Below are 18,390 nucleotides of genomic sequence, written 5' to 3' on the forward strand. Positions count from 1 at the left end.
GAGAATCCAGTGTTTCTATTTTGGTTGTTGTTTTGAGAAATGTCCGCCTACAAAAGCCTTCACACATGTACACTGATTTTTCCCCTGTCAAAATGAGTGTCCAGAATGTACCCAATGGTGCTACAAGTTTTGTGTCTGATGATGTCACCAAAACTTTTACGGTATAAACTCTTCATTATAGTTTTGCCTTGTCATGACACTTCTCTCAAACTGTATACTTAAAAGTTATAGACTTTGTCTGACATTGTTGAGTTCAAATGACACATGCCTTTATAAAAAGCCTTCAATGTTATGGGGTTAATGCTATGGTAGAGTCATATCCTTGAGCAGCAGTATCCCAGAGAAATCCTTTATGAATGATCTACCCTCACAGTCATTTTAATACATGTGAACAAGGGTTGCTTTGACATATTGACATTTGCTGTCTATTTTTAAAATTGTTACGGTATACTTTGATCATGGGACATGGTACTGTGAATAGTTGTTTGCCAGTATCATTATGCCAGTTTTAATTTCCAGGTATGAGGACCAAATATCCCAAGGTACTTTTGGGGTTGAGAAAATGGTACACAGTCATGCATGGTCACTCCTTGGGCCCAGGTTTGACCCAAGTCTGGTTTCACAAACAAGCAAGGCATATAGGTTAATTTTCCATGGAAATCGTGGGTTTAACAAGACACAAATCTGATTAAAATCAGATGTAGAGTACGGCATCTACTTATGCGTACGCAGTATTCTCTTGCTGTCGCCTCTCACTACGAGAGAATACCGCATACGCACAAGTAGACGTCACCGTATCCAAGTCTGATTTTAATCAGATTGACAAGACACCTACACCTTCACTTATAAATAATGATACACAGCTGGCTTTCCTGGGAAACAAAGTTACTTACAAGACAAACGACATAATATAATGTAAACAACAGATACTGTAATTCCACCAATAATCAATGGACACAACAAATCGCTTTAAACACTTACATCCGATTTCTGAAATCACCATTGGAAAGTGAAGCACTACTTGGTTGAGGGGTCAACAAAAGAGAGAAATATAACAGCATTTCAAATGTTTATTTTCAAAACAATGTTGTAAACTTTGCATGGATGGGATCACGAAATACGAACTTCAAATGACAATGCAATCATAGCTACATAATGGCTACAGATTCCAGTGTTTAATAAACTGATACTAAAACTTTTGCAGCTTCCTATGTACACCAAAAGAAACACTCCAATAATTACAAGTAAACAGGCCAACAACTATTATTTACTAGGTTGAGGTGGTTGCCATGATTCAATTTTTGGCTTTACAGTGCTGTATGGCACATATTTTTGACTGGTCCCAGAAAAATTTTCTTTGTGATGTGCCCAGATAAAGCGTCTTTGTTCTGGTGGTACATCAACTGGTGTATCATCTGTCATCTGGTGTAGCCATCGGTGCCTAGGTATGGAAAGGAGAAACGTTTGGAACTTGTTTAGAGAAAGTAAAATTTGTCAAAAACTACAAATATTATATCACTATTTTATATATAAAACTGCAAAAGATCTACTGAAAGTTGGGTCAGCATGTCAATTGCATGATGAAGTGAATAACTTTTGTTTCCCAGACTCCCTGTATGCTATACATTTCTGTAATCAAAAATTATTAATCTCATTCTTGCCCACTCTTGTTTTGTGAAAATATCCATGGTGAAGAATTGTTCAGCACACTAGCTTTTTAATGGTTTACACTCCTCAATATTGAGGAAAATAGACCATCCTGAAAACATTTGAACATTAAAAGAGATTTTAGAAAAAAAAAACTTGTACACTATGGAAATCTCCATTCTCTACTTAGCCACATGCAAGTTACAATGAGAAGTGCTTGGAAAGTTTAAATTACTCAATCTTTCATCAGATGCTGATGGACACTTCAGATGTTGCCAGAGAATTTTTGTTTATTTATAGGCAAAAAAGCTTGCCTGTACACTGTGCCACTATGACAGCGGATACACAAAACATTTTCTGTAATTTTAGGATTAAAGTACATACTCTAATTGCCATGACAACAGAAATTCATGATTATCTGATATATCAGTGATGCCATACATTTCCAGATACAATGATTTTGCTGTGTTTATAAACAATTCATAAAGTCAAAAAAAAATTTCATTTTCACTTTCTTTTTGATAGCCACAGAGATGACATACCATTCTGGTGGTACCTGGCTACCATCGTAGTCCCAGTACCTTGTAGGGCTGTACTCTACCCAGCGGTTTCTGCCTGTAATTGTAAATGGCAAACATTGGTGTTAAAACCAGTCAGAGTGTCAGCAAGCCTTGAATAGGACAAAAGCCAAAACATTTGGTGTGTGGGCAATTACATTACCCTAACATGGCCTGGCTATTGTGCTTGCTATGTAGTATTTTGCATTCTGGTTTTCTGACGACGATACAACCACCTGCTCTGCAAACATGGAGTATTGGTGTTAATGTGTTCACTCACATATTTTCCCAAAGAAAACAAATGCACTTCATGAGTGATACTGATGGTCTGATAATTAAGCTTACAAATATACCTAACATTTGTTAGCTCAATCAAACGGAACACCAGTCAAATCACCATGCTTTGGGGAAGATGGCACCAACACGTATAGCTACAGTAATAACAAGAATTTTCTCTCCAGGGCTAAATGTTTTGTGTTCCTATCAAAGCGTCATGGAAAGAAGCAAGTACTATTAAGCTTTTTGGACAGGATAAATGTACCATCCATGGAGATGTATTAACCTGTGTCCAATGTAAACATTTTTCTGTAATTTTAAATCCAGCCATTATCTGGAGAATCTGCATTATGCAACATATCTTCAGCGATATGTATTTGTAACCAAGACATTGTGAACAAAGGTCTGCATCAATAATTTTGCACGGACTATGCTTACCAATAAAGTATTCCTTGTTTTCATAATACTTATTGCCGTATTTGTCAATGCCAACAAGTGTACCAATGCGGAGATCCACACCCCTGACAAATGAAGAGAACACACAGATGGTCAGAAGCTTATTACATTGGAAAAAAATAATAAATTTAAATAACGAAACAAAGTGCAATATAAACGAATACCAGTATACAGATTCATTTTTTTTAGTTCAGCAGTCATGTGTCTGAACTGAACACAAAAATGTTGTAATTGCTATGTTCTTATTGCTAAACAGTTATTATTGTAATTAATGATACAATAGGCCTAGACCACACTCATAGAATACTTATGTGCACTGCCTGTATTTTGAATATTTCAAGAGCACCATAATACAAGACTTCCTGACACGGCTCAGCTGATCATAAAGTCCTATTGCACAGGGGCTTAGGAATACTTGTAAATGTACAGTATATTATTACATATGTACCACAGTTTACTTGCATCGAAGCGCGCGCGTACTACCGGTATTTGCACTGCAGTGCAATACCAAAAACATTATGCCATTCCTTTATGTTAATGAGTATTTACCGATTTTGACCCGGAACTATTTATGTTTGTAAACACAAAAAATGTCGTCTACAAGATTTCGTTTCACCTTGGTTCATGCTTGTTATAGTAAAATGCACGACATTACCGATTAAAAACTGCGACAAATAAAATTGCATGTACTTATTATAGTCTGAGGATGATTTTTATTATCCACAAGAGCAGTTTGTTTGTCAGCGAAGCAAAAACATTGACAACGGGCGACGTCCGTTTTTAGCTCGATGGTGTACACGGTGGCCGCCGTACCACGGCGGCCATCATACATCGAAACACACGTAACTGCGGGCGCAGCGGAGCCAATTAAACAGTTAACATTTTCAGAGACGTTTTTGCCAGTAGTTTTCTCACCGGACATTCCCTGTTTACAATAAAAAGTCACTTTTACATGCAGTTTATTCTGTGCTTGTGTGTCCTACACGCTATTGATAACAGAGACTGAGTGAGTGCTTGTGTGCCACGGTGAACACTGAAATTTGATCGTTCGACAAGTTACGTTTGCCGTATCTTACTCTTAAATTTCCCGTAAAAATCTTCGAACTGTTATTTGTATCGATCATTTAGAAGAATTTCAAGCTCAAAATGTGAAAAAATCAAAAGCGTTCCACGTTCAAAGTTCTCTTCGTTTGGCTATCTATGGCTACGTATGTGTGAGCGATCGCAAGCAGAGTTCAAGCCCTCCGACGTTCCTCTTACGTCATCCTTGATAAACAAGTAAACAATAGTTAAGCCAATCAAAATGGAGGGTGTGGCGGCGTTGACCAATGAAAAGTGAAATCTGATTCGATGCCTCATTACAGTGATGTCAATGTTATATAACTCCGCAGGGTCGCCCTGAAGCTTTGACAGACAAGTAGTACGCACGACTAATCGTCGATTCTCTCGATAAATGATGCAAATAAAAGACAGAACATATGTAATAATAACAGAACCCCATGGCCTGTGAGTGCAAGCGCGCTGTACTAGCGGTATTTGCACTCGTGCTGCGGTGTATTCGGCTTCGCTCGTGAAAGGACTGCCGCCGAATACACCGCAGCACTCGTGCAAATACCGCTAGTACGGCGCGCTTGCACTCACAGGCCATAGGGTTCTGTCATATTATTATAGTACGGTATATACAAGATTTAGAATCAACTGATGTGTTAACAAGTCTACAGGCTTGTCTTTAAGTCTTGCAGAATACTTGTATCAACACTATGACCACTGCATCTATATGAATAATGATATTGTACAGTGACAGTTATAAAAGCATATCAAGCTCTATAAATAGTGTAAGATATAAGACCACACAGTGGTGTCCCCAGTCCAATTACAGGGAAATAAGCTGTAACTTGTGGCAAGTTTTTCAGTATTCTGCTTCTGTATATCAACTACCGTGTCTGACCCTAACCCGTTTGTCATGCTGAAATTTCGAGTATTCTTTTTGTCAACACAGCTTGTATGTGTGTTGTGATCATTGTTTACTGTTTAAAAATGAATTCTAGTCCAGACTTGAATACAATTTTCTACAATAAGAATGTAGATTACACTCATATAGGTTGTGTTGATATGCTGTATACTCGGCATTAAAATTACAGTTTAGGGATTCAATGCGGAAACAAAAGTTCTGAAAAAATATCCAAAAGATACAGCTTATGGAGCTTTAAAGCACTAAACTGGATAAAAACAACGAAATTTCCACCATGGAGTTTGCAGGAGGAAGAAGCTTCTTCCATCTACCCAATAGGAGGTTGGGGAGAGCACTACCGTTATAATATGGTGGTACTGCCATGTAGGTACAACCGTAGCTGCAAAACTGTAGCGCTACGGTGAGGCGGTCGGTGATTTTGGTTTACTTCGCTCACCAGTAGCGTTACAATGTCAATGGCCCTGTAGAGCAGGGTTTCATTAAGAGCCGGCAGTCGGCGAAATTGACCGTTTACTCTCACGATTTCGCCGGCTACTTTTTGGAAATTTGAACTCTTTCATAGCTAAAATATTTTTACCTTCTGTAATGATACGGACAAGTTTCACAAGCTATGTAATCAAGCTTTCAACGGCTTTTATGTGAACAAAATGGTTGATGAACAAATGAAGACGGAAGCGATCGCAAGGTCAAGCTTCGCTGTACGATCCTCGGTTTTGAAGTGGACCAAGAAACAAGGGAAGGATAATTACGTGGATTTAAACTGTTTCGAAGCAATGACCTGATTTTTTCCCATGAAAAAACTTTCCGATTGTAGTTGGAATTTTAGTAAGCCGATGTGCGTTACACTGCGGTAGGCGTAATTGTGAAGGAATATAACCAGCTGGACGTATGATATGTACTGCTCTTGGGTCTATCGACGCCAATAAGAATGTCACCCAGAGTGGTTACAATATGATCAGACCTCAAAATTCACTTCAAAAGCGATCGTCAGGTCAAATCCAAATGTGCGCTTCTGAACATACAAATTTTCATATCCTATACCAAGGTTCTTACTTTGCATACCCATATAGTCAAATAACCTTGAGGATCTTTGATTCTATTTGCGAAATATGGTAATAATTGTCTTTTTTTATCATTATTCGTTACATAAATTATCCTTTTACCTCCCAGTGGTATCAAAGTTCTTCATCTACAGATTTCCATACCAAACATCAAGCATAACATTATGAGTGTTTCATCCAGGATGGCATCAACAAGGGGGATTTGCCCCTTTACCAGAAAATTTCGGGGGCATTTCACCAGTTCATGTGTTTTACTTGTACCTCTAAGGTGTGACTGGCACAATTTCATGGAAGGAGGGGGGGGGGGGGGGGGGGGGAGAATGGTCCACTTGACAAATTAATTGGGGTGCCAACATTTCAACAGAGGGGGAATCCCCTATCCCCCTGTCTAGATGTAACACTGTATAATATCATCTACATATCAAATTTATATCATTAATAATAGTGAATTATTATAGTTTACCTCCTAAAAGCATAGAGGCTCTAAAGACTTGTTTTCTTTGTTCAAATTATCGTCAACATTACCACATTTTATCATTTTTAATTATGAATTATCATATTTAGGCCTAATCTCCCAGGAAAATGGCTTTTATGATATGAACACTAATTGCCCTGGAACACTGCTGACTATTCCCCTAAAAATACTAGAAATTCAAGTGACTGTAAGCTGTAAAAAGTAAATTTTAGCTCATTTTTCAGGGTTTCCGGCCTTTGGCCGGGAGGGGGAACACCCCCTCCCAGACCCTCCCCCGACGACGACCGCTTTGTGGTCATGGCAGCTGCAAGCCGCCTACTTTTCCATTCTAGCCCCCTACTTCAAAACTTAATGAAACCCCTGCTGTAGAGGTGAAAATAAGCGCACCCCACTGGACCAGGCACGTTGATGTGAAATGCTACATATTTACTGCATTTGGTCGTACCGATTTATCGCTACTGAAGACTAAACAGTATACTGCACTAACTTTGTCATTTATGGGGTTTGAAATTTGTTCAAACACGATGATCGCGTTCCGAAACATTTCTGGGAGCCATCATTACCAACTTCCGGTAATGGGCGGCTCCCACAAATACCGAAGCCCCACACTCAATGTTTTCAAAACGCGATCGTTGTGTTTGAACAAATTCCAAACCCCATAAACAACAAGATTAGTGCAGTATACTGTTTAGTCTTCAGTAGCGATAAATTGTTACGACCAAATGCAGTAAATATGTAGCATTTCACATCAACACGCCTGGTCCAGTTGGGTGCGCTTATTTCATCTCTACAGGGCCATCGGCATCGTAGCGCTACTGGTGAGCGAAGTCGCAAAAACCACAAATCACCGACCGCCTCACCGTAGCGCTACAATTTTGCAGCTAGTACAACCGCAACTCCACATTTGTTGTTGGGGTTTGTCCAGTGGTTGGGGGTGGGGGGTGTTATTATTTCTGCTATGAAGTTGAACAGTTTTTTCAGTGTTACAATTATTTTGACAACAGAAAATCCATTGCGTTACATGTCTAGGCTTAGCTCTGCATGGCAGGCCTGTGTGTTACCGGCGTTATAGGGCCTCCCACCGCAGGTGTAAACTGTTACGCCAATAACAGACAGCCCTGCCATGCAGAGCTAGTCTAGGCTCAACTTTCGATCGATCAGGGAAAATGAAATCACAACGAATTTCTTTCGTAGATCCACAATCCGACACACCGCGCGTACGTGCGCGTACATCTGTACTCTATCATCTACATGATCTATATGCGCTGCGAGACCTCGCGCTGCTGCAACTGCTACAGTACTATGTCCGCCATTTTGAACTACCTCGGTGATTGAGTCTAACATAAACGTTGGCTGCTATTACGTTTGCATGTGCTTTCAATTATGTAAAGAGTCACATACCTCAACAATTTCCAAAAGGAACCTATGATACCCCCATTGAATTTCAAAACAGTCCAGGCTTTGCCGAACTGACGGAATACTGTCAGCACCATACTAACTTGCTGAGTGACCCCAAGTTGACCCAGTGGCTTAAGATACACCCTTGAGGGCGCTGCAAATATCAGTGAAATATGGCGGCCAATTCAAGAAGCGAGAGGTTCAATCAAATTTCCCGTTCTTTCAAAGATCGTTTGCAGGTAAGCGGAAGTCGAACGATTCCGATCCCTTTTTTGTAGTACCCTTCAGTATATGTAAATGTTTTTCAGTTAATTATGTCGGCTTTATCGTGCAGAAACCCGTTTATCATCCATTCATCAACAGTTGAAAGTCCAGTGATTGAGTGAATTTGTTGTTGTTTACAATTGTGTGATATAGCCAAGGGATAGGCGATGGTGTCAAGTCGTTCGGTCGATACTTGTTTCAAGTAAAGCGCTCATATAGCTATATGATTAGTACGGATATATGACATCGGTCCTCGTACATTATATTCCTTTTCGAGAACAATAACACGCATAGACAAATGTCCAGTGCCACTGGCAGTGGCAATCTGATGTGACAATCGTGTGTGGACATGCAAATGCTCTAGACTGTACCAGACAATGCTCACGGAGGTAGTAGTATTGCTAGATCATGGAGGTAGCTACTACCTCCATGGCACAGGCGCTCCTTAGCTGGGTAGTCTGCTAAGTAGATCGATTTTCGGATCGATCTATTGATCCCGTAGTCGATATGCCCGCCACTGCAACCTAAATACTCACTGCAGTGGCGGGCATATTGACTACGGGATCAATAGATCAATCCGAAAATCGATCTACTTAGCAGACTACCCAGCTAAGGAGTGCCTGTGCTCCATGGTTGGATAGAGTTCAGTAGTAGTTCTAGACCATAGAGTCTAGTAGTGTACTAGACTGATATGATGTAGCCAACGGTTACAATGACCACGGATGAGAGAGGCCCATGATTTTCGCTGTATTGTTACGGTCCTACTAAAAACTGCCAGGTGCAATGCCCGGCACTGCCCGGCGACAAACAGGGCACTGCCCGGCACGAAATAAGCGCGTCAGCTATCACAAGAAGTCGATATCTACATACCACAGACCACTAACTCTTATTAAAATCCTAAAAAACCATAGTTCAAGCCTCGAAAACGTCGATTTACTGGTTTATAGTTACGGCGTTCGTACCCTACGCTGGGCCGGCCCTACGTAATCTTGTTTACAGAACCAACTATTTACTGAGAGAAGGGGTAGTAGCCTATCGAAATTTAAATGAAACTTCGCCTTGTACTTTGAAGTCTTGCTGGATGGGGTGTCCGAAAGCAAGTGCTTGCATATTGCATTTGACAGTTCCAGATTCCCGGGTTTTTTTCCACTTTTGATGTTATCGATGTACAATTCATTATTCTGAGGGCTAGCTGGCCCAGAGTAAGGTTACAAACGCCGTAACTAAAGACCAGTAAATCGACGTTTTTGAGGCTTGAACTATCGTTTTTTAGGTTTTTATAAGAGTTAGTGGTCTGTGGTATGTAGATATAAACTTCTTGTGATAACTGACGCGCTTATTTCGTGCCGGGCAGTGCCCTGTTTGTCGCCGGGCAGTGCCGGGCATTGCCGGGCAGTTTTTAGTAGGACCCGTATGTTAGGATTGTCAAGCTATCGGCGAGAGGGCAATAATTACCAAGTACATGTAATTTGCATACCTGACGGGAGGCGATGTAACGTTGGGAAAACACTGGCCTTTTCAGGGGCGCTCTAGCTGTGTACATGGCCCCTGGCCGACAGGCCTTATTTACGAGTGCTTGATGATCTTTCAAACAGGCTCTTGAATGTCCTCTAACTGAAGAAGTTGATGAATCATGGATTGTGCAATTGATTTTCACACCAGGAGAGCCCAGAATAAAGTTACTGCAGTGGTTGTTCAGTAGGTGAGTTTGGTTCAGTTTCATTTTTGCAACAGGAAGATCCATGATGTAGTGTGATTAATCAAATATCACCAATCAGTTGTCAAAGTTTACTTTTGCTCTCATTTAATTGAAGATTTTCCCCAGAAAATACTCAGGAAGTTCTTCATAAAATATTGCAACTGAAAATGGCCTCTGGAAACCATGTCATATTACCTAATTGTAGCAACTTCTTTACTACAACATCGATAGATACACAGATAATTCTCACAGGAAACAAATAGAGCTTATGCTATAAAGAAACAAAACGAACAATGGCTGTCAGGGGCGAGCAAAGCCGGGGATCTTAGTTCAGACATGGACATCCAAGGTTCAGGCCATCAGTTCTTCATCACTCACACAGCTTGCCATCCCATATCACTGGATATACACGCTACAGAATAAAAGTTTCCAGTTTCATGGAACAAGATATAGATTTCACAGGGGGTGTGGGGGGCGGGGGGAGTTGTTAAGAATCATAGGTACATGTGTTATGCCTTCTTACTACCGGTCATTACGTTCACTTAAGCAGATCTGTTTTTAGAAAGGTACATTGATCAGGGTAAGATAATCTGTAATAACCTTTGTATCTGGCTAAATGCATACGTAAAATGCACAGTCTGTTCAAGGTCAGCAACATTTACAACTACATTCTGCGTTATAATCTTGCTATTGTCTGTTTACTAGGTTTGATACCAAGTTGGCAGATTTGTTAGATGCTCAATACATACCAACAGATACTAGGATGGATGCAAGATTGCAAAGTAAGTTATTTTTCTTCACTCAGAAATGTGGTGAAGTAACAGAGTATTTCTGATTTATAACTGTAATTGTATTTGTGAAAACAATATTTTACTTTGAAAGTGTAGCAGAAATATCAATCAAATTTTACCAAGATCATTCAATTGCAATATATGGTGCACATACTTTTGTAATGGAATTGAAGAAAAACCTTTGCTTTGAGAAGAATTCGCTGCCTAAGAGCAATGTACAGTTCATTTTGATTAATACAGAATAGATGATTTGTCTTTCATCAACAGGGTTACTGTACATATCATCAGTTCTTGGACTTTGTGGACCAGATGACATTGATTTAATCAGGGTGAGCCGAATGTTTCTGTGACTTCTCTGATACTCATGATGGAGTGGTACATATTTGTGCAATTATTGTTGATATCCTAGTTGAACATCATCAGTGGACAAGTTGTCAGTGGCTAATTTTATATTCAGCTAACCTCAATAATTTAATGTAATTTATTTGATTTAAAGGTATACAGTCACCTGTAATCTAGATATGCCCATATATGTCAAAGGGGCGTTCCTTGGTATTCAAAATGCCCATGTGAGGGCGCTGTTTTTAAAAAGCGGCCACCCGCTTAAAATCTGTGATTGGTTAGATTTTCTCTTTCCATGGTAACTGTGGCAAAATTGGAACAGGTGACAGTATACCTTGAAAAATTTACTTTTTATCCACTTGTCCCCGGACAAGTAGCCTCTATTTTTCTACTTGTCCGTAGCAGAAACTCACTTGCCCTGAAAATTTTCCAAAAAAATGATTCTGCTCTTACCCAGATTGTGGGACCTCTCCTACCATGGTTTGTGACAAATGGTGGTATTTACAGTTATAATTGTAAAATAAGTACATTACCATTATTAAAATTATTTAATATGCTTTCGTCGTTTATGGGAATTCTTTCCAGTTACCGCATTAAGATGTGTTTAACAGAAATAAATACTAGTAAGATGTTTCATCACATTTATGACTACAAAAGTAGAAGTGATTGAAGACAATAGTCTAATAATGCAGACATTTAACATGTTTTTTCACTACTGCTGTAAAGATCACTTCATTTTTATAATTGCCCAGATGATTGATACTTTTTCATTGAAATTGCAAAAAAAAAACAGGTTGAAAACACTAAATGTCTGAGAGAAACTCCTTTCTCTTCATAATAGCAATAGCAACTTGCCATACCATGACTTTGACAAGCTAGGTGGCTTTTGTTAAGGTCCGCTACAATCAAGATAGGGGGTCTTGACCATATAAGGAATTCAGCATGGTGACCTACACAAGCTTGCTGCGTACGATTGAAGAGTAGCATGAGACTCCAAATTTCTGACTGCAAAATACTACTTTGAAAGACAGGGATATAGTGCTTCATCAAAATTTTGGAGTTACTGATATTTTTAGGGAAAGTTGTGAGCTTCAATCACATCACATAGTGCCGTTGAACTTTGATGCTCCGTGCAGTGTGGCTAGAAATTTCATTCTCCGTACACACTGTGTACTGTACTGTAGCTAGCAGGTTAGTTGGGTAGAGAAACCGTGGTTGTCAATAACGTTTGCTTTACTGTTTCACTGGCCTAATTGTTAGGTGAAAAGTTAGTTGTTCTATTTAAAATGATCTAGGTTTCCGCTTCAAACATCACTGTCTGGTTATTATCTCGTTACATTTTACATGTAAAATGAGTGGAGAAGTACGTGGGGCCCGGCATTTGCCCCAGGGTCCAGTGGCTAGTGGACGCAAATCGACTTGCTTATACCATGGAGGTAGTACTCCTACTACCTCCATGCTTATACCATGAATCGCAAACTGTAACAGAGTAACTGATTTTTCTTTAGTGTTTTGGTTGAGATGAAAAAATAAGCCCTGATTTGAGTGCGTTCCAGTGACCCATGTCTGGTACTTTTGGGGGACATTGTTTCTAATTTGCGTCAAAAGACGAAAGAACGCAATCTTGGCAAAACACTGAGTTGACTCTGAACTTTCTGCCCGCGGGCAAGTGAGGGTTAGTTTTGCGCTAGTCCGTATTAGAAATCAGTCTGTCCCAGGCATCGGGCAAGCGTAATTTTCAGACCCTGCTGACAGTATACCTTTAATGTATTTATGTAATTCTGATAAAACAGTTTTAATGGTATACTAGTACTATGGTTTTGAAACCTGTTAAATTTATTCTTGTATAGTTTTCAAGTCTCATCACAGTGTTCTCTTTACTTCTACTGTGCAATACTTGTACAACAAGGAAACTAAACTAGTGAACTTTCACAATATACATCATCATGACAAAGATAAATTAATTCTCTGCACCGCTCAAAGAGCTCTGAAATGTAGATATGCATCAAAAAGTATAATAATTCTGCCTCTGTACTGAATTTTTCCTCCCACTTTTAAAACTGACATAGATGCATTTTGTCTTTAATGTTAGTAAAAAAGTGTCTGTTTTGTTCTTTTTTCCACTTAGGGTGCCTCCACCAAGAGCAAGCAGATAGCATACATGGACCAACTGTTGGATTTAGTATGTATTGTTGATGCATCTGAAGACCCAGCAAAGAGAGCAATGAGTAGTCCAGGTCTCATAGAGTAAGTCTTATCTTCAAGTCCTCCAGACTCTACAAAAAGTATTTTGGTTTTTCTTTGATCAGAGTATCAGGTTCCTCGGTCCAATTAGCAAATCCATACAGAAGTACACAACACTCTGCCATTCAACATAGATTGTATATGTGTGTGACAATCATTGTATTGTAGGTACATGGATACTTGTGGACAAAAATTCTCTTGTCATCAATGAAAATTTGTCTCACATGCAAACAGGCTGTGTTTACACTCTGAATACTGTATACTTCAACATGCTAAGGTGACCAAAAAAGACCAAAAAATTCTGGTTGATTAATTAAAAAAATGTCACATAAAGCATCAAAGTTTGGTCACCAGGACTGCTGTAGTAACTTTGTCTTTGACCCTCTTTCAGTCTTGTGTTTATCAGAAAGATTGCTGGTGTATTACACCGTGATTTTTTCCCAATAATGTTGGTGAAAATGTGAATTCAAGGTGAAACATACATTCATTACTACAAATACCATTCCATACTACTGATATACTTCAAATTAGCACATTACTAATTGTTTATTGAGAAGCCATGCCAATTTTAGGCTGATTTTACCTGGTCTGTAGGTTTCTGATAATCAACTGCACTAGTTAAACCAATGCTTTACAATATTTTGTCAGTCTCGTAAAAGGAAGCATACGTAATTTCAGCGAGCTTCTCCTTTGGTTACAGAGAGACAAAAACAATGAAAGCAATGAAATAGACTGAGCCATCCTGTTGCTCAGAGGCAGGTTACTCTCTACATACCTTTTTTCCCTATTTTGTCTCATTTACTAAAACATGTAGCTTTTCCTCTCATTCAGTTCTCTTTGACATGAAAATAATCATTGTTTCACATCATCAAAATGATAAGTTGTAATTGTTTCTTTTTAAATCTCAGTGAGTCACTTAGTTTGCGAGAGCAGGTGGAGCATGATTATCAGCTGATTGACTGCATTGCCAGAGAGCAAGACATCAATTCCCTCTTTTCCGATGAACTGACTCTCCTTCCGCCGGACCTGATGAAACAAATGCAGAAATCTCTGAAGGAGCAAGGAATAACAAGTCAGCAACAGTGAGTTGTCTTTCAAACGAAGGAGAAGAGTCTGATTTTCAAAATTCATCATTTCACTGAGGCTTAAGAAAAATAGCAAATGGGAAGAAGCTATTGCATTGTATATGGTTTCACATTGATGCAAGCGGAAGGGGAAGTGATTTTTTTGTCTAAATGTGTATTAAATGTAATTAATGGAATGGTATTGTTGCAACTCAGTATCACAACTCAAACAACACAACTAACAGGTCATCATAATTTGCAACGTTATGTTGCCATGGCTCTATCGCATCTCATGAATTATAATGAAACAGTTCAGTCATCCTTTACACATGCTTTAAATGCTTTTTTGTGTACAATTTAATAATTTGCATTTTCTTATTTTGTCAGGTATTCACCACCAGATTACCAGAATCTTCTAGAAGTTTTGAGTGAAGTTGCTAAACAGCTGATAAAGTCAACAACTCATCTTGAAGAACTTAAACATAATGTAAGTCATTTACTCAAACTTTTACTTTTGCTCAAACTTTCCTGAATGAAACTTTTAGTCATTCTCTTACCAAATCAACAATAAAAATCGGGGTCACCTTGCAAAGTTTGGAACTAGCGAAACAAATTACCCAATATTTTGCGATATTTGACATTCAAAATGGCTGCCATTCCTGAGTTAACCCTGTGGGAAAATGAAATTTTGTATTTTGAAAAAACGAAGCTGGTAAAAGTTTTCTTTCTGCAAGAGCTGTAAAATGAGCCCCCACAAGTGGTAGATCAGAAAAGAATTGTAGAAATTTGAGAGTCTGACTATCTGTCCCCAAGGCGCATTCTACCTTAAACTATTTTAGTGACTACTGCCTCAAAATCACAGGATCATCATTAACATGTGACTCATAATTACTCTGCACAATTCTTTCATATCTTTGCAGTATGCATACCCGGAATATGAAGAGCAGTTGTCTGAGAGAGTGTGCAAGACAATGCAGCTTGTACTATCGGAGTTAGCGCAGCTTGTGACAGGCTTCACATTCACCTTTGAGAATGAGATCAGACAGTGGTGCAACAGAGCGCCCCCAGTGTTGACAGACATAGGTGCTGCTTTCAAGACTGTCTACACACTGCTTCAGAAATTCACAGATGTAAGTCATGTACGCTTCTTGTAGCAGATAACAATCATTTGGTCATTATTACAAATTTCAACCAAGGAGGAAAGAACAGACCAAACAATTCATTTCTGTTTTCGTGCATGATAGAGAAATGTTTGTCATTTATGTGATGATCCATAACATAATATAAGGAAACTTAAAAATACAGTACTTTGCACTTTACATCTGTTGCAAATGCACAAATGAAAAGGATTACCTACTTGTATCTAAGTTGGAGTACTAACTTCTTTAGTATACTGTGTATCTTTCTAGATTTTGCAAAGTTTCTCATCAGTGAAGACCTCATTCTTAAATGTCAGCCAAAAAGCAGAGACTTCACTACAGAGAGACTCATCCACTGCACATGGTCCAGCCAACCTAGGTAAATAGATATGTCAAGCACTCTCAATGTAATGCTGAAGTTTTTTATTTTGCATTTATTGAAAAAATAAATTGCTGAAAACACCATTAGCACCAAAAGATGAGGAGACATAATAGTAAGGAAGTTGCAATAGTCAAGGAGAATAAGCTAAGGACATCTGTTTAGCAGTTCCGTTCTTTGTTTCATTCTTTCACATTTAAAGAGTGACTTGCTTTCCCTTGCAATATCCAAAGCACCCTCATAATGCCAAAGAATCAGCTCTTTGTATTTCTTCTTGTTAATGATAATGAATGTGCCAAGGTTATGTCACGTGGTTCATGCAGTTCACAGTTGAAATCTAAATGTCATGCAATTATAAATTGAAATCTTGCAAATATTACCGAAGTTACACTTTGTCTTTACCAACAATGATGGCTGATGTCACATTCAGTAAAAATCGCGTAAGCCAAGACTTTGCATGGAATGTTTTTAATTCCATCAATTGTAGAATAATCACATTAATGCTCAGTTCCTATTCTTGCTTTCAGCATCTGCATGTACTGAAGGGATGGACACCTTGAGAAACTGTATTAACATTCTGGAAACATCAGTTTCTGCCCAGAGTGGTCATTCAGCCAGAAAATGAAAGATTTCAAGAACCCTGCCAAATAACTCCAATCCAGTTGCCATTATATTGAAGTGATTTATACATACCAGAACTGCCCAAAAATGTTTACAATGCCTAAATGTACAGAATCTGTCAATATTACAATAAATTTTACTTTCCCAGCTAAAATCAGACGTGTGTCTGATTATGGTATTCTCAATGACCTTACTCTCATTCGTTTTATTTTGTTCCACTACTGCCAAGTTTATTCATTTTGTAAATCTCAGACGTCCACAGAATCATAACATTTCATAGAATATTACCAGTGGTAATGTTTCATTTGAAATCCAAAGCATTGCACAAACAACTTGAAAACCCTGTAAGTGTATCTAATTTACATAGATTGTTGTAAGTTATTAGTATTCATTATCTTATGTAGAAAGCACATGGTTTCATTTGGTTGTAAGCATGTAATAAATAGCTTTTAAAACAGAAGGATGGGTCCAATCTCATCAATTGCCAAGTGTAGAACAGAAGACAAGGTTCCAATATCCACTTTTTGAATAAACATAAACACAGGGAGGAGTAGACTTGACATCTCTTGGTCTCTTCCATCCATCGTCAGATCGGTCCAACCTCACCTCTGAAGATGACTGTGGTTTTGTGTCAATGTGAAAGGATTAGATTTTCACCTCATACCTGAGTTGACAAGTCCAGCCACCACATTCACTACAATACAGCTGCTTCAAACTATGTATGAATGGGGTTCACAATGCACACTGAGTGTGAGTCAAAAGTAGTCACAATGTTGAGATTGAGAGAAACACTCAATGAAGACCCTTTTGCTTGATGATCAGTATTCTGATGTCGCCCTCAGATCATTTTGTCCCATCAATTTCCTGCACTGAGTACAGATGAAGGGATCCAAGCATAAATGCCATAAAACATGTTTTCAAAAGGTATTTCAATTGTTTCATTGTGTCTTCCAGTGTATCAATGTTAGCATTACAACTATCCATGTAATGAAGCAATTTTATGAGGAGAACAGATAGTTTTGTTACTCTGCAATCACACTGCTTTGCAATAATGCTAACAAAATAAAAACTTAACATTTCATGTCATAATGTTGTTAATGATGAACATAATCATGATTTACAGCTTCAAAGATGAGATTAAAATCAACGGAAATGCCACTAAAAACATGCCAATAAACTCTGCATAATGACCCCATCGGGGCAGAGTTTGGTGTCATGAATATTCATGAAGTACCAACTCTTTAGTTTACCATCGATCTTCGTACGGTCATTTAACTATGAAATATAATGATTGCTTTCAGGTGACATCGATGACCTCACCCGTCACCATAGCATCGTAGTAGTGTTTTCTTTCATTATGTAAATTTCAGCTTTGTTTTCAGAAATCACGAAAAGTTTTCTGTCAGGATATTGGTTTTCAAAGACGATTCTTAACGACATTAAAGTTAACCAGCAAGCAACAACAATCTGTCTTTTCTGAGGCTTACCGCCATAATGCTTTGGATTTATCATTTATCTGATGACATGTTTCTTTGGTATATGGCAATCCTCTTGTTGTTTTCTAGAACTGTAACATTCCATGGCTAGTTGTCTTTGCTAGTTGTTCCTGGAGTTCATGCAATGGTCAAAATCTCTCCCGATGAACTTAACAGATGTTGTTCCTGTTGCATTATCCAACCAGTGATTATTTGTCAAAATAAATCATTTTAGTTTCATCTTGCAACGCTGCTGTGGCTGCTACTTTCAAGTGGCTTGATTGGATTTAGAGATATAGATAAAATATTTTATTACTGTTGTAGCTAGCAGTTGAACATTTATTTGTAGTTACGGTATTTATTGTACTTGGGCCTCAGCCCAAGTACATTTGTTTTCATTCCGTGGGAAAAAACTCTGTAAGGTATAACCATTTCTGGCTGAGACCAGGGAGGGCAAAATGTCTTGGCTTCATCTTTCTTGGCATAATAAATGGCGTAATGATGTTAATTGAATGGAAGTGCTGCTCTCA

At 38.6% G+C, this 18,390-nt stretch overlaps 2 protein-coding genes across 2 annotated transcripts; one reads left to right on the plus strand and one right to left on the minus strand.

The window, feature by feature from the left end:
- Nucleotides 1–1,058: 1,058 nt before the first annotated feature.
- LOC139135733 (NADH dehydrogenase [ubiquinone] 1 alpha subcomplex subunit 12-like) lies at nucleotides 1,059–8,005 on the minus strand. Its single transcript, XM_070703383.1, has 4 exons — nucleotides 7,846–8,005; nucleotides 2,919–3,001; nucleotides 2,190–2,262; nucleotides 1,059–1,441 (listed from the first exon to the last, which is right to left on the minus strand). Exons 1-4 carry the CDS (start codon nucleotides 7,935–7,937, stop codon nucleotides 1,264–1,266), a joined length of 426 nt encoding a protein of 141 aa, XP_070559484.1. The 5' UTR covers nucleotides 7,938–8,005; the 3' UTR covers nucleotides 1,059–1,263.
- On the plus strand, nucleotides 7,938–16,845 carry LOC139135732 (HAUS augmin-like complex subunit 7). Its single transcript, XM_070703382.1, has 10 exons — nucleotides 7,938–8,081; nucleotides 9,702–9,808; nucleotides 10,511–10,587; nucleotides 10,864–10,925; nucleotides 13,067–13,185; nucleotides 14,091–14,264; nucleotides 14,634–14,733; nucleotides 15,167–15,376; nucleotides 15,656–15,764; nucleotides 16,292–16,845. The coding sequence occupies exons 1-10, from the start codon at nucleotides 8,016–8,018 to the stop codon at nucleotides 16,387–16,389; spliced, it is 1,122 nt and encodes a 373-aa protein (XP_070559483.1). The 5' UTR covers nucleotides 7,938–8,015; the 3' UTR covers nucleotides 16,390–16,845.
- The last annotated feature ends 1,545 nt before the right edge of the window (nucleotides 16,846–18,390 follow it).

The sequence above is a fragment of the Ptychodera flava genome, chromosome 6, assembly GCF_041260155.1.
Source record: "Ptychodera flava strain L36383 chromosome 6, AS_Pfla_20210202, whole genome shotgun sequence".
Taxonomy (NCBI): domain Eukaryota; kingdom Metazoa; phylum Hemichordata; class Enteropneusta; family Ptychoderidae; genus Ptychodera; species Ptychodera flava.